This window comes from Candoia aspera, chromosome 9, assembly GCF_035149785.1.
Source record: "Candoia aspera isolate rCanAsp1 chromosome 9, rCanAsp1.hap2, whole genome shotgun sequence".
Taxonomy (NCBI): Eukaryota; Metazoa; Chordata; class Lepidosauria; order Squamata; family Boidae; genus Candoia; species Candoia aspera.
This window is the reverse complement of record NC_086161.1, coordinates 26,556,734-26,571,910: the sequence shown is the minus strand read 5'-3', so window position 1 is coordinate 26,571,910 and position 15,177 is coordinate 26,556,734. Positions and strand designations below refer to the sequence as shown.

Here is a 15,177-nt window from a genome sequence, read left to right as displayed (position 1 = left end):
TGAGCCACCACGCCCCCTACACAAAGAATACTACCGTACGTGAAAATAAACTTTTCAGCAGTTCCCCCCCTTTCTTGTCGATCCTATGCAGAGAAGCCAGTCACCCATTTCAGTAGCCCATCGGAGGGAGCTCCAGGGTAGCAGAGCAGCTCAGGGTTCCAGGTTGTTGTTGTTGTTGGAGCAAGGGGGACACTCTGCACGTGCTCCCGAGCGCTCTCCCTTGATCCTCCCTTTGGACGTTCCAGCTCCGGCCCAGGAAGGAGGAGTGGCAGGTGAGCCTGCCTCTCTGGGGGAAGTTCCTCCATCAAATTTTGTGTTTTGTTTTGAGTTCAGAACAGCGCACCCGCTTGGAATGCTGGGAGAGGCCGCATTGTGAGGAGAGAAAGCCAGACGCGTGTTGAGCATACCAGCTGTAGGAAACCATAGGAACTTGGCATGGGCACTTTGCCCCCTTGTTCGCATTCCAGGCCACAAGGGTAGGCAGAGTAGTCCATGCTGACTGCTAACCAGCTTGCAGAAAGATTGGTAACAGGGATGATTGTTTAAACAAACTGAACTCCCCCCACCCCCCCAACAAAGAGCCTGATGTTTCTTGCTGGCACAATTTTCGTTTTTACCCTGGGGCCAGCAAGGAACAGCTACTCTTCATTTGTCCTCTTAGGTTCTATACTTTACAGTGAGTTCACAACCCTCCCATCTTTGCATATGCCATCCATTGCTATGCTATTAAGTTTCCTTAAATGTTCCCAAGCACTGCACAGGGATGGCTGTTGCTGCTTAACTGCATGAATAGCACGTCACCACTTACAGCTCATTTCGCCTTTTAAAATACACCCTGAAAGGTCCACATCAGCAGGCGCAAGAGCATGTACAGAATGCACGCACACACAGACACCAGAACCTCAGCAAGCAAACCAATCAATATACAGTCTGGGCAAGCAACCAGCGATATGCTTACCCTAGCAGCAGCAGCAGCAGCAGCAGCACCCCCCACTGCAGACTCAGATGGATCTGCTCCTCTCCTCCAACCCTCCGCCCCCAGCTGCCATACCAGCCAAGGCAGGCATGTCTCTCTCTCCCCCCCCACCCCGTTTTTGTGTGTACCTACGAATAGAGCTATGAGAGCCAGTGTGATCTAGCAGGGAACGTGCTGTACTAGGGGCAGGGAGATCTGGGTTCTACTCCTGCCTTTGGCATTAAAGCTCCCTGGTGGACTTTGGGCCAGTCAGTCCCTCTTCCCCAGCCCTAGCCTGGGAAGTCAAAAACCATCTAACTGCCAACCCGCCCTGGCTCATATGTCTTCTGTTACACAAAATAACGTTAGCCATTGGGAAAGAGAAAACTGGAATCTGTCACCAAGTTTCAATCGGGAAATTATGGTGTGTTAGTTCAGGATTCTTATCTATGTCAGACTTGGCTTTCTTTAAATCCCTTTGCCAATTTCCACAAAGTGTTTTGTGGCAGCTTCACCTTGGGAGACTACAGGCCACTTCATCATTTGCAAAGAGGGGACCATCTCCAAAGCCCCTGCCACATTCCTCACGAGTGGCGAATTCTGCTGAGAAGAACCGCCCCAAAAGCGAGGCCCGCGGCTAGCCACTTCCAGGCTCCCGCACTTTCAGAGAAGCCAATACAGGGCCATGCCAGGCATCCCTCCCAGCCAAGGAACAGCCGGATTGTGCCATCCTTGGCGACAGGCAGTGCCCTGACATGAGGCTGACCCTTCTTCCCTCTTCCCCAACTCCCCCTTTGCCAGTACCTGTCAAATTAAACAAAGTGTTTAGAATATGAAAACGTTTGGTGTCGTCCCTCTGAATGAATTTGTTTGGGTAATAATTCCAGATTTCGCTCCTAGAAATAGAAAAACAGAACAAGTCGTAAATGGGATGGGGATGTAGTTGTAGGGAAGGCCCACATTACTAAGGATTTGTGTCCCAAGCCCCCAGTTCTGCTGAATGTGTAAAAGGGCCTCCTGACCGTCCAGCAAACCTCTTCCCAGCTCCCTTGGGACATGTTCTCTCATGGGGGTCGCTGCTCCACACACAGGCCGCTGTGTCTTTGCTAGGTCCGGTTCCTCGGCAGGGACCCGGGGGCCTGTGCTCCCGACCTCCGGGCTGGGTTTCTGGCCGCTGGAGATGGAAGGAGGCAGAGGTACACCACCCGGGCAGGGAGCGACTCAACATCTCTGGAAATCTGCAGAGGCCTTGGAATAGCTAGGAGGGGACAGTGCCCCCCTCCCTTTCCGCCCCTGGCTGGCTGCACCCCCGTTGGGCCCAGTGCCTCCCTCGGCTGCGGGCCTTGAAGAAGCCCACAGGAGTGGCAGGGAAGAGGGGCTGCAATGTGGCCCAAAGAGCAGAAAGGGACGGAGAACCTCCGGGAATCCCAAGGTGAGGGCTGTGGCCTCGGACTTCAAAAGCAGCTACCTCTGCTACACGCTTCTCCCCTGAATCTGCCCGACCCTGACTCCACTCATCCGCCTGGTGCCCTGGGGAGGGCTTCTTCCCTCCATTCTGAATCTCTTGGCCATCCACATTCTACGGTGGAAAAAATATTCTCTCCCGAGAATGACCCATCCACTTAGAAAGTTTGGCTATGCCCTCCACACTTTGCTTTAGAAAAAAATAATAACACAATCCTAATACCTAGCCTTTTCCTGAGAAAAATTACTCAAACTCGTTTATTCACGTGGAGTGCGAAATCTCCCCTTTCAGCTTCCGTATCTGATTTGCCTTGAGTTGGACAGGCAGAAAGGTGGGGCGCTCCAGAAGAGCTCCATAACCTCAGTTGAGCCGGCCCTAATGAAGCACAAGAAGCACTCCTGCTACCTGCTGGTCAGAAGAGGGCGAGAATCCCTGCACCAGCCAGACTTGGGGCGTCACACTTGGGCCTTCTGCAAAAGATACGCTTATAGCCCTCGGCAGTAGCATTTTCACAGGAGAAGGGGCATGCTCTCAGGGGACTCCTGATGCCTGCTTGCAGGAAGTTCTGCGGGACAACTGAGTTCTGTTTTCAGGACTGTCGGTAGCTAATCTGGACTTAGGGGGGTGAGGATATTGTCAGGGTATCTCAGCCTAATTCTGACACAAATGGGATCAACAGGGAAGGTACTGTTTCTGAGACAGTTATCTAAACAAGGATCTGTGCTATGCAATGAGTTGCACCTCTCAAGGACTCATGAAAATGGGTTTTGCCAAGGTTAAATAGGGCAGTTTTACCCAGGCCATCAGCAAGTGTCTTCAGTTCTCCAGGACAAAATTCCTCTGGCCTCGGAGACTGATACTCATTTGAAGTAAACAGATAGTCTCTTTCAGCCTCAGGCTTCAGTCCTCCTTATCCTGTTTCTCACAGTTTCCTGAGGGAACTCCCTTTTTTTCTTAGATAAGACTGTCCACAAAAGGAATTGAGTTAGCTCTGCCTTTTCTCTGCTGCCTCAGTGTGCCATTGTCACTGAATAGATGTTATACTGACACGTTCATCTTCCTTTTATTTTGAAGATCTCTTAAGGAGCCTTCCGAGCAGGGGGTTACCCTCTAACACCGGAAGTCTGTTGATATGGGGACAGAGCAGGGCTGCTTGCTTAGGGAGAGAGAGCGGGTGCCCTGCTTGGCTGCATTCAGCGCCTGCTTGCAATCCATACACACTGGACAGAGCACCGGGCTCAGGACCCAGCATGAGGTGGGCCAAGGGGCAAGGAATTGACTCAAATGCCGACCATGTCAGATGACTGTTCCCAGGTGTGTCCAAGCCAAGTCTGCCTCACCCTTCAGGGGAAAGAAGCTGATGGCCTGAAGTGCCCAACCGTCCAGCCTTGTGACACAACAGATTTATACTAGGGAAATATCTTGAAATATTTGAACCAATTACAACTACCAAACCATGAGGGAAAAACTGAAATCTGTAATTAGGTAATATTTGTATTAGGCTGATTCTAAAAAAGACATTGCCCAACCAAGGACTTTGGAAATATCTGAAGGTTTCTGCTACCAAACTAAAAATGGACCGTGCAGAACTTTGGAACCAAAAATTGCAATCTGCCAAAAAACCAAAAAAGTGCAAGCAGAGTAACAATGCAGAGGAACGCCTGTTCTGAAGCCTGTCTCACAGCTGAGCCAGGGGTAGGGGTGGGAGGCTCCTCCCCTCTCAATTTCTTCCCTTTCCACCATCACTCACTATCTGTACTTGACTTCTGACAATGAAGTAGTAGTGGCTAACCAGGTCATGAACACATGGCTCCTAAATCCAGGTCAAGTAAAGGTCTGTCTCAGGGGCCCCTGTGAGGATATAAGGCCCCTGTTTTAACCCGTGAAGTGTCTTCCAGCATCCAGCAGGGGCCAACGGCTCACAGGAGTTCCTCCAAGAAGGTCAACTGGCCCCTTTGGAAGAGATCACAGGGAGGGAGGTGAGCCATCAGCCGCCCTTGGTCCCCTGCACCAAGGGACTTCCTTCAGGAAAGGATGGGGCTGAGGTAGATTGTTTTGTACAGGTCGTCTCAGGAGAGGAGCAGAAGATGAATCCCACAGCTACAAAGGGAGGGGCGGGGAACATACCCCTTGAGGAAGCGGAAGCCGTGCGCACACACCAACAGGTTGCCGCGGGAATCCACCTTCAGCAAGTTCCCGTACTGGGCGTCAAAGATCAGGCCCCTGGAGAACAGAAGGAAGGGGAAGATCACTGGCCGGCTGCCCCCTGCAGTTCATGCCCAGCATCAAAGTCTCCGACAGCAGCTGAGCTTCCAATTCTGGAAGGACAAAGCAGCTGGCTCTTTCATTACCTGGTAGGGAAGGCAGGATCGTATTTATACTCCAGGACTTCATGAGGGTACCCAACAGACACCAGCCGCTCCAGCAGCAGCTCAAAGGCCAGTTCTTCGTAGTCCGGAGATTTGTACACTGCAGTGAAAAAGAGCAGAGCCCCTCCCATTCCTGGTGCATCTTTGTGTCACCAAATCCAAAGGACACGCAGAAGGTGCAAAAGACCAACATTTTCTGTGCGAGCTTTGCTCTTGGTGCTTGCCTGCATGGTCGTCTCAAAACCAAAAAGCGGGCTCCAAAAGAGCACAAAAATTGAAATCCATCAGCAAAATGGACATCTGGTCATGAGCACAGCATAGCACAAGCAACCTCATGCTCATAGCATGAGCATGCCTCATGAAACTCGGCCAGAATGACATGAAAACAGCCTGCAAGGACCGCTCTTGGTCCCAGCAATTTCCTGAATAAAAAAAATCCCATTTAGCCATCATGGCCGGTGGGCTGAGTTTTCTTAGCCTGATTTCCTATCCTGCAGCAAGGAGAATGCATCTTTACAGGTTTCCTGGATGGATTTTCACATCACATAAAATACATTTTATTTTTACTGGAAGTGTATACAGCTCACTAAGTCCCTTGTTGAACTGGTCAATCAATCAATATAATAAATTTTGTTAACAGAGCCAGTTGGTCTAGTGGAAAAGGCACCAGGCTAGAATCCAGGAGACTGAGAGTTCTAGTCCTGCCTTAGGCATAAAAGCCGGCTGGGTGACTTTGGGCCGGTTACTCTCTCTCAGCCCAGCTCCTCTCACAGGGCTGTTGTTATGGGGAAGGAGTATTAGTCATGTTCGCCGCCTTGAGTTATTTATAAAAATAATAAAGGCAGGATAAAAAAAATAAACTGTGGGTTAAGGCAGCCATGACTGACTGAGAGAGAGGAGGCTGGTGATTCTGGACATGGGGTGGGGGGAAGCAAAGGACAAAAGTGAGCCACTTTCTGGAGGGGGGTGCAGGTAGCATTTCGGTCCACTAGGTGTGTCCTCCATGTCACTTATTTGTGAATGAGCAACCCCCCTCCCGAGCTATTTTGCAGAGGCCCACACCTCAAAATTCTAAGTGTGCCTGCCAGCCCCCAAAGCCTGGGGGCCCTGAATTAGCTCCAGACCCAGGCCTTCTGTTCTTATCCCATAAATACACAGGCCCCCAACAGGCCAAATCAGGAGAAGTATCTGCAATTTATCAACGGACAAAGAGACCCAGACCACAAGGGATGCATCAGTCTGTATCAGTCACGCAGCTTTTCAGCAGAAAAGTGCCCCAAATACCTGAAAAGCTGCAGCTGGTTATCGCCCACCTCCCTCGCAACACCATGCACTCCACAGGCTCAACATTCAAGGCCTCTTACTTGCAAGGGTATAGTCCATATCAAAACCAAAGCATTTTATCTTCTCCAGTGCCAAGCTCCGGTTCACAAAGATCCTGGAAAGGAGATGGGACATCAAGGTGATGGGCTGCCATGGATCAGTCTGGCTACTACCAGAGTCTGACACCCTTTAAGGTCAGCACCGACATTTGCCTGGATATGTCAGGTGGCCTGGAAAGAATCTAGCAATCTCAGAAAAAGGAGTCCCGCTGAACCTTTCAGTTGAAATGGGCAACACAAATACTCAACCTGGGGCATTCAGAAATGGTGTAATGCCCAGCCTTCCTCCCCTCGGACCTGGAACTTTGCCAGAATCCTTTAAACTTTCCCTAGATCTCCTTTCCCTTTTTTCAAACAGGAACAATTTAACTCTCCTGTATGTTTTGGAAATTCCTCTTCAAGGATCACTTTCCTTATGAACTTTTATAGTCAGAAACTCCACTTCAAAGGATCTCAGAAGGCTTCTACCTCCTGATTTCTTTTTTGGAATTGCCAGATCACCCTCCTTCTTCTGGGCTATTTACCTACCAAAATCTGGTGAGTGAATTAATCCTTTTGCTGAATACACTGAACCATAAAATAATCAAATGGTTTGCACAACACATTAAGCCCTGAAAAATGCAACCAAGGTTAAAGCTAACCATATTTAACCTGCTGGGCAACTAAGCTTTTAACTAATCAAGTCCAGTGAATTGTGCAAATTCAGCACTAAGTACAATAAACATACTCACACAAATTAATCTTTCTTAAAAGACAAGTTACTGTTCAAAGTGTTGCTCAGGAACCTGGTTGCAAACAAGGACAATTATCCTTTCTGTTCCCAGTTACAAAACTACACGTGGCATTGAGTCATTTTGAAAGCCCTAGCTCCTGGCGGAGGAGGGGTGAGGGAGGGTCCTGGGGGTGCACCTGGCTTGCAGTTGCTGGTTCCTCACCTCTCCTCCAGTTGTTCTCCTCCCCGCCTTGTGGAAGGCTTTAATTGTATTATTTTTATTTATTTTCTATCCCATCTTTATTATTTTTATAAATAACTCAAGGCGGTTAACATGCCTAATACTCCTTCCTCCTCCTATTTTCCCCACAACAACAACCCTGCGAGGTGAGTTGGGCTGAGAGAGAGGGACTGGCCCAAGGTCACCCAGCCGGCTTTCAGGCCTAAGGCAGGACTAGAACTCTCAGTCTCCTGGTTTCTAGCCTGGTACCTTAATCTCTAGACCAAACTGGCTCTCCAGTTAACCCCAGAATCAGAGAGAGGTAGAACAGTATTAGTGTCCTGGTATCAAAATGGCTCCATAGTCCGTATATAAGTTCATCACCAAGCAGATCCAACCGAAATTAGCCAATTCAGATTTTTGCCTCCATGTCGGGGTTTGCGGATGCAAATGGATAAAGCCCGTTAAACTAAGTGAGAGCTGTTCCAAACACTGTGACCCACCATCCTTTGGGACAAAAACATGGCCTCTCTTTGCTCTCAGTGGTGATAATGCAGACCCATGTTCATCTAAGATGTTTTGCAAGGGTTTTATTTCTGGATACCTTCCCCCCACCTTCTCATATCTGTTGTCAGCAAGCAATCGCTAGCTTTGAGCATTTTGTGGCTCCCCCACCCTCTAAAAATAAAACCTATAAAGTACTATTCCTAGTTTGGCTAGGAATTCAAGAATCCACTTTTGTGGTAATGGAGCTGCCATTCCCAATGCACATACGGCTAGAGAGAGAAAAAAGAGAAGGGCCAAGGATTTGCAACATATCCTGACCCACACAGCCTGCAACTGGCCAGACATAGCCATCATGTCTCCTGGCCATCAGTAGCAATTCCAGAGATCCAGAGGCAGAAGCCACATGACGCCACCTGGAGCAGAAGCCTCAGCAGCCTAAGCCCCAACAAACTCCAGTCCAGGCTGGCCTCCTAACTGCCCAAGCCCCCAGCAGGAAGGTCCTTGGTGTGGAGGCTTTCCGAGCTGGGCGTCATGGTCTTTCTTGCACAGCCCACAGGCTGCTTTTCTCCTGAGCCTGGGGGCTTCCTTCCAAGGGTCTGTCTGTTCTCGTGTGTGTCTTGCCTTTGGGTTTCCAACTGCCAGCTTGAATGCTCTGCCAACTGCATCGCATGGGAGAAGACAGAAACTGCCTTGAATGAACTTCCTCTGGCCAAGCTCCCCACTAGGAATTGGCTGCTTTCCATGCAGTAGCCTCAACAACCCCTAACCTTGCTCCGGATCGCTGTGCAGCCAATCATTCTCAGCACCGCCCTGCAAGGACATTCCCTGGAGCCATTCCCCACTCTGCCAAAGGTGGCTTTGATCACACCCACTCACGGAGCCTGCTCCCACCACCACAGGTTCCAGGCCCGTCTCGGCTCCCTTCGGAGAGTTCTTGATTGAGCTACTCCACTTCTAACCGCTAGGAGGACTGCTTACTGGCGCCATTGGAGCAGCAGCTTGCCCTGCCCATGGGCACACGACCTCTTCCAGCAATCTACCCACCTCCAGGAGAGGCCTCTGCTAAGAGACCTGGGAAGGCCCCGTAAGAGGCCTTGACTTCAGGCTGTGCGTCAGAGCATTTCATCACTGCCTGAAATCCTTTGTAACAGGATGTTGCTTCATGTGAAGGTCCATAGTGAAAACTGCCCGCCAGCACTTCCCATGCTCACGCAGCTGCTCCAACCAACCAGCACCCCCCCCCCCGAACTCCATGGGAGTGTCCCTCCCCTCCCTGGGTCAAGGCCTCTGCCGCAAAGGCTGCCACGGGGGCGTGCTGGAGGGGCTGTGCTGCAACCAGCACGGTCGGTCGGTCGGTGCAGCAGGAGAGGGAAGGCCTTGGCCAGGGCCAGAGCGGACTTTCAGAAAGGGCAAACAAACCGAAGCCTGATAACAACATCCACGTTGGCAGTGCTGCTTCCAGAATCAACTATTCTTACGTTTCCTAGCAGAACCTGTAATAATGTTGAAATGTTTCCTTAGCTCCGAGTATGTTCAAACCCAGTTGTGGAATATTCCACTGTCTCACGCCCCTCCGCCGCCTTAATTTTCTGATTTTCTTTTCCACACGACTACTAAATGTGTTCAGAGTCCCACGACCGAGGGAGAAACGCTCAACTCCTGCTGTGCAGGTCGTGGGAAGCTGTCTCAGACCACCTGTTCATTCTTGGCCTTATACTGTACGTTCTCTTGTTTTACCACAGCCACTTCTTAAGTAGCCCATTCCCACTGTATTCAGTTTATTTTTGTATTTCTCTGCATTTCATCTGCCTGTTTTAATTTCAATCATTCCTTGCTCTTTGTCTACATTCTTTGCAAGTCTCTCTTTCTCTGTGTATATTTTATACAATATTTCCTCTTATCCTCATTTTTACAGCAGTGCATTCTATTTCTCATCCACAGCCCGTTTCACTTTATCATTCTGCCTCACTGAACGTCTGTTTTTTCATCCTTCCCACTATCACAACACCTACCACTTCTGTGGCTCTCAGTAACAACTTTTTCATTTGGCTCCAAGCAGCTTCCACATCTTCTTTCTTATATTTTTCCTGTAGGACTCAAACTTTCTCCTCCTGCAGTCATTCTACTTTAATTTCTTGCACTTTGCTCTTTTTTTTCCCATGTCCACCTGCCCCAAAATCCAATTATGACTCTACCAAAAATGACCTCTCTCACATTCAGAACCTCTTATGTGCCTTCTTTCCTGCACTAATTATCTGCTCCTTTCATTTCAAACACGCTCTTAGATTTATATTCATTCTTCTGCCATATAGGAATGGAGTAATGCTTAAATCACATACCTGAAGCAAACAACCCTGTTTTGAACCTGCTCCATAGAGTCACCGTAGTCTCCCTTCTCATTTATTCTTGGGCCCCCTAATGGTCCAATCATTCTTCTATTCTTTTATTCCTATCAATCCCTCATGTCATTTCCAAAATAACATCTGGTTCTTCCATTACCACCATTCACTGGAGCGTAACATGCAACTATTACTAACCAATGGATTCTCTGTTCCTACGTGCCCACCACAGCTAGACGATAACAATCCGGACATTCTGACACACCCTTTAGGCCACACCTGCACTCCCTTGTATGTATTCAACTCCACTCCGTACCACCAGACTGATTTCGCTCATACATCCTTTTCTTTATTTTAATTTCTAATACACTGCATGTCTATTTTCTTCCTTTCTTTTATTACGTCAATTCTCACTCTTTACCATTCACATTCTAAATCGCAATTTTCCATATACCAAGGCTGTCACCAGAAAAGGCCAATAGATATTGACCTCCAATACCTATTATGACTTTGGTCAATGGAGATTTTCACAAACAGAAATAATCATACTCAGATAAGGAATCCACATGACTGGGAGTGGGGAAACAGAAACCCACTTAAAGGCTGTTTCTGTGATGGAGGCATCTTACATCCTGGCATAAGCATTGGAAAGCAGTCACTGAATTGGTAGAACAAGTAATTTATCTTCAGATAATGAGAGGTTCAAGGAATTCACTGCCATTAGAGGCCACAGAGCAGAGGGGGCAAGCGGCCAAGGAAGAATAAAACTGCCAATGCCGGTCATGCCAATGAGAGGCGAGTAGAGTCAGGAAAGGCAATGAATGAGCTACCAAGTTCCCAAATGCTGGTAAATTTTATTTATTCATTTACTTATTTCCTCAGGCCTCTGTCAGTCTACAGAAAAGACACTGGACCAGGTCCTTTTCTGAGGCAGAGGCGGCTGGGGCTGTTCCCGTTGCTTTGGGCTTCTGTTTGGCACCTGCTGCTCCTTCACCAAAGGGGCCCAGCAATGGCCGAAGACGCTCTTCATTCACACCAGCCCCGCCAGCATCTTCTGTGGGACACCTTTGACACGCCCTTCTCCCAGCCATCCTGCTTCTTTATTGCCCGGTGGGACAAAGAGTGGGGATGCAACCCCGATAGCGATAAAGGAACCAGTGAGGTGGGGTTTGGCCACTGCTGGTCCTTGGATCTGATCTTTCTCCTAGGGTATCGTGGGCACCGCAGTGTTTCAACGCATGGTGGGGAGAACAGCTGCGGTCAGGAGCCGCAACTGACCCCCATTTCTTTCAAGCCTGTTATGACTCTTCCGCACACAAACCCACAATTATTTATTGTATTTATTTATTAAACATACTTCTATACCACCACAATCAATAGAGGCGCTTGGTGAACAGAGACTGATTAAAACATCCACAGTAGGAATAATGCAACTACAAAAACAATAAAAATTAAAAAATACAAGTTAAGCTACAAATAAAATAAATAAAAATAAAGATAGCAACATTCACATCAGGGGAAAGCCTTCCAACACAATTTGGTCTCCAGAGCTTCTGAAAAATGAGCAAAAAGGGAGCTGGTCTGATCTCCCTGAGGAAAAGGGGGCTGTTCCACGTTGGCACTGATACGGAGAAGCAGCTTTGCCTTGCCAGCCACCTTAACCTCCCAAAAGTGCATGATTTGCAAGTTTCTCCCTGGTAGATTTAATCAGTCATGCCGATATTTATTTATTTTTATCCTGCCTTAATTATTTTTTATAAATAACTCAAGGCGGCGAACTTACCTAATGCTCCTTCCTCCTATTTTCCCCACAACAACAACCCTGTGAGGTGGGCTGGGCTGAGAGAGAGGGATGGGCCCAAGGTCACCCCGCCGGCTTTCATGCCTAAGGCGGGACTAGAACTACTGTAGGTCAACACCAGCACCTTGAATTGGACCTGGAAACCAGTCGGCAACCAAGCAGGATCCACAAAACTACTATTGTGTGCTCCTGTTGCACACAGGAGCCCAAGAAGATGTGGGCCACTATATTTTGGACCAATCATGGTTTCCAAATACTCTTTTAAAACAACTCCTATGTAGTCCATGTTGAGTTTTTCCTACTAACGATTAAGACTGCTATTGTGCCTAATCATTTTGGCCGGGTTAAAAGGTTGTATTAGATTGTCTCCTCTCACGTGCTTCATGCAAAATAGCCTGGGGGGAGGAAACCTGCCCGGACTTGTTCTTACTTCCTTTTTTTCTCTCTGCCGGCAATGTAGGCAAGCAAGGCTTGCTCCAAAGGGGAGCTAAGTCCTTTAAATGTGTTTTGCTTTTGTTTTTGCTCTCTGTAAATAAATTATTTTTATAGAAATGCTTGGTGTGTGACTTTTTTGACCTCTCCTGGGCTAAAGGCTTTCCCAGCATCTGCCAACAGTCGACACGGTACAGTAGTCTAACTCGGTGGTTATAAGGGCATGAGTTACTGTAGCCAGATCCTCCTGCCCCAGGTAAGGCTGCAACTGGCACACCAGCCAAAGCATTGGCCATAACTTCCACCTGATGAGCCAACAGAAGCTATTAATCAGAAGCACACAAGTTATGAACCTACTCCCTGATGTGTGGTGCAATGACAAAGGAGCTTAATGTATCAACAGCAACTCCACCTTGCCAGGGTTCAACTTCAATCCAAACCCATCCAGAGCCTGACAATCTCCAGGAACTACAAAAGGGTGTCACCATGTGTGAGTTGGGTGGCCTTATAAAGGTAAAGGTAAAGGTTTCCCTTGACGTAAAGTCCAGTCGTGTCCGACTCTAGGGGGCGGTGCTCATCTCCGTTTCAAAGCCTTGGAGCCGGCGTTGTCCGGAGACACTTCCGGGTCATGTGGCCAGCATGACGACTCGGAACGCCGTTACCTTCCCGCCGAAGTGGTACCTATTGATCTACTCACATTTGCATGTTTTCGAACTGCTAGGTGAGCAGGAGCTGGGATTAACAGCGGGAGCTCACCCCGCCGCACGGTTTCGAACCGCCGACCTTCCGATCGACAGCTCAGCGGTTTAACCCGCAGCGCCACCGCGTCCCTGGGTGGCCTTATACCTTTGTTTAATAAATTTAATAAATAAACATCTCCCTCACAGTTCATTGGTGATGTACAACTGAGTGTTCCCAACACATTGATGATACCACTGGATGACCTCTCCCAGCAGCTTCATACAGATGTCAAAAAGCAGGGGAGATAGGACCAACCCCTGTGGCAACCCACAAGTAAGGGACCAACAGGCTAACCTCTCTTCCCCCACCAACGCACATTAGAACTGTCCAGTACAATATTTACTACCCCAACCCTCACAGACAGTCCAAAAGGTCTAATAAGACCAGGAGAAGTGCACTTCCCCATCCAGGTCACAAAGTAGGTCATCCAGGAGAGCAATACCACTCCAAAACATGCCTGACCTCTATATGAAAAGGGTCCAGATAGGGTGCTATTGAAACTGATTCACCACCATCTCAACAATCTTCTCTAAAAAGGAAAGGTTGGAGACTAGTTAGTAGATCTCTAACACAATTGGGTCCCTGGATGCATCTTCAGGAGAGGTTGCACCACAGCCTCTTTCAAGGCTGCCAGAAGCTCCCCCTCCTGCAATGAGGCATTAACAATTTCCCAGACCCAAAAGGTCACATATCCTGTCCACTTGTATAAGGCTGGTGGATGGCAGTCATCCAATGCAGTAAGGGAGAGGTAGGCATACTGTACCTCCCTTATCACCACAGTGTCGACCCAAACATGGGCATGTACCCATGCTCGGTCAGATCCACTTAAGACTTCCTCCAGAGGTGCTCCAGGTGTTGTTTCTGCACTTCATCTCCCTCAATAAACCAAGGTGGCATCCAGAACTGGACCTCAGAAACAGTCTGCTTGGGGACAATAACATCCAGCACCTGGCTCGCTACCTGAACAGAACTGCCCATCAGAAATCGGGGGAAAGCAGGCGCGCTTTCACAGTTTGTGCCGCCGCCGCGCGGAAAGCGCGAGGGCTGCGGCTGCCGGCTAAGGAGCGAGCGAGGACGAACCCTCGGCCAGCGCAGCCGCCGCCCGCGCCCGGCCGCCCTCCCGGCCTGTGCCTTCGTCCGCGCCCTCCACGCCGAGCGCCCCTCCGACCGACCGACCGACCGACCCTGCCCGCCAGCGCTCCCGCCGCCCTTACCGGTGGTGGCAGTCCCGCTTGATGGGGCCGCGGGGCTCGGGGACGCCCGGGGCCTTGGGCGCCGGCGGGGAGGGGGACTCCGCGGCCAGGGGGGCCTCGGGCGCGACGCTGCCCATCTTCGCGGCGCTGGCGACAACGAGCAGACTCTGCTGCGGCTGCCGCTGCGCTCCCCTGGCCCGGGCCAGAGGCTCTCGCCCTGCCCAGCCCGAGGGCCCCTCCCCGGCCCGCCCGCAGAGGCTTTCGCCAGCCGCCGCCCCGACGCCCCCGGTCCTGGCCTGACCCTTGCCAAGCTCCGGGCGGCGCTCCCGCCGCGCCAAGTCGGAAGGTGGGCAGAGAAAAAGCAGCCCCGCCGCAGCTCCGGAGCTGGCGGGAGCCTGCGGGGAGGGAGGCGGCCAAGCTGTTCCGTGCCGGGCCCTTCCAAGACGGCTGCCTCCCCTCGCCTGCCCGACGGCGGAACCCCCGAAGTCGCGGGGTCTGAGCAGAGCCGGGCGCCTCGGGTCCCATCGCAGGAAAGAGCCGAGAAAGCAGCCCCGGCAGGCCGCATCCAGCAAAAACTGTTTTTCCAGGCGTAGTTCATCTCACAAGCACATGCCTAGCCCAAAATTAAAGTTTATCTGTCGCATCTCCCCCAGCTAATAATCTTGTTTGTTCCCTTGTAAAACTCCACTTCAGAGGTCTAGATATCCTGAATTCCTCAAGATGGGCTTTCCATTAGATAAGTTCCCATGAATTCATGCCTTCGCTGTCCACCCAACATTCTCTGGCTTTGCAAACTCTTGACTTCCATGCAGTCAGTTCATCAAACCAGATGGCAAAGCACTTTCCCCTCTTCCCAAAAGATTATTTCTCTTCCCCTTAATATTCCTTTCAAAGTTCGGACGGGTTCCAAATACTGCGCTCACTCCTCCACTACCCAAGGTAGTTACAAAGAGTGTGTGCTGCATTTACAGCAGAGAAAACAGATGAATTGGGGTTGATTGTGAAGGCTTGTATCTTGCTCATTTCCCACCCTTCCCAAGTTATCTGGGCAGGCCCATTAT

General features: G+C 49.9%; 1 protein-coding gene across 4 annotated transcripts in view; it reads right to left on the bottom strand.

Annotated features, from left to right (window-relative positions):
* Positions 1–14,353, bottom strand: part of LOC134502938 (cytosolic purine 5'-nucleotidase-like) — a 47,964-nt gene extending 33,611 nt beyond the window's left edge. For 3 of the 4 annotated variants that reach the window (XR_010068486.1, XR_010068487.1, XM_063311471.1), the window contains exons 1-5: positions 14,138–14,353; positions 6,154–6,227; positions 4,772–4,889; positions 4,548–4,643; positions 1,760–1,851 (exon numbers count right to left, since the gene is read on the bottom strand). Coding sequence is in view for 2 of the 4 variants with exons in the window: in XM_063311471.1 (XP_063167541.1) it covers positions 1,760–1,851; positions 4,548–4,643; positions 4,772–4,889; positions 6,154–6,227; positions 14,138–14,253 (496 nt within the window). In the remaining 2 variants the exon portion in view is untranslated. Of the gene's footprint in view, positions 1–1,759; positions 1,852–4,547; positions 4,644–4,771; positions 5,121–5,168; positions 6,228–14,137 lie in introns of those variants that run through there. The other variant, XM_063311472.1, reaches the window with a different exon arrangement.
* Between the last annotated feature and the right edge of the window lie 824 nt (positions 14,354–15,177).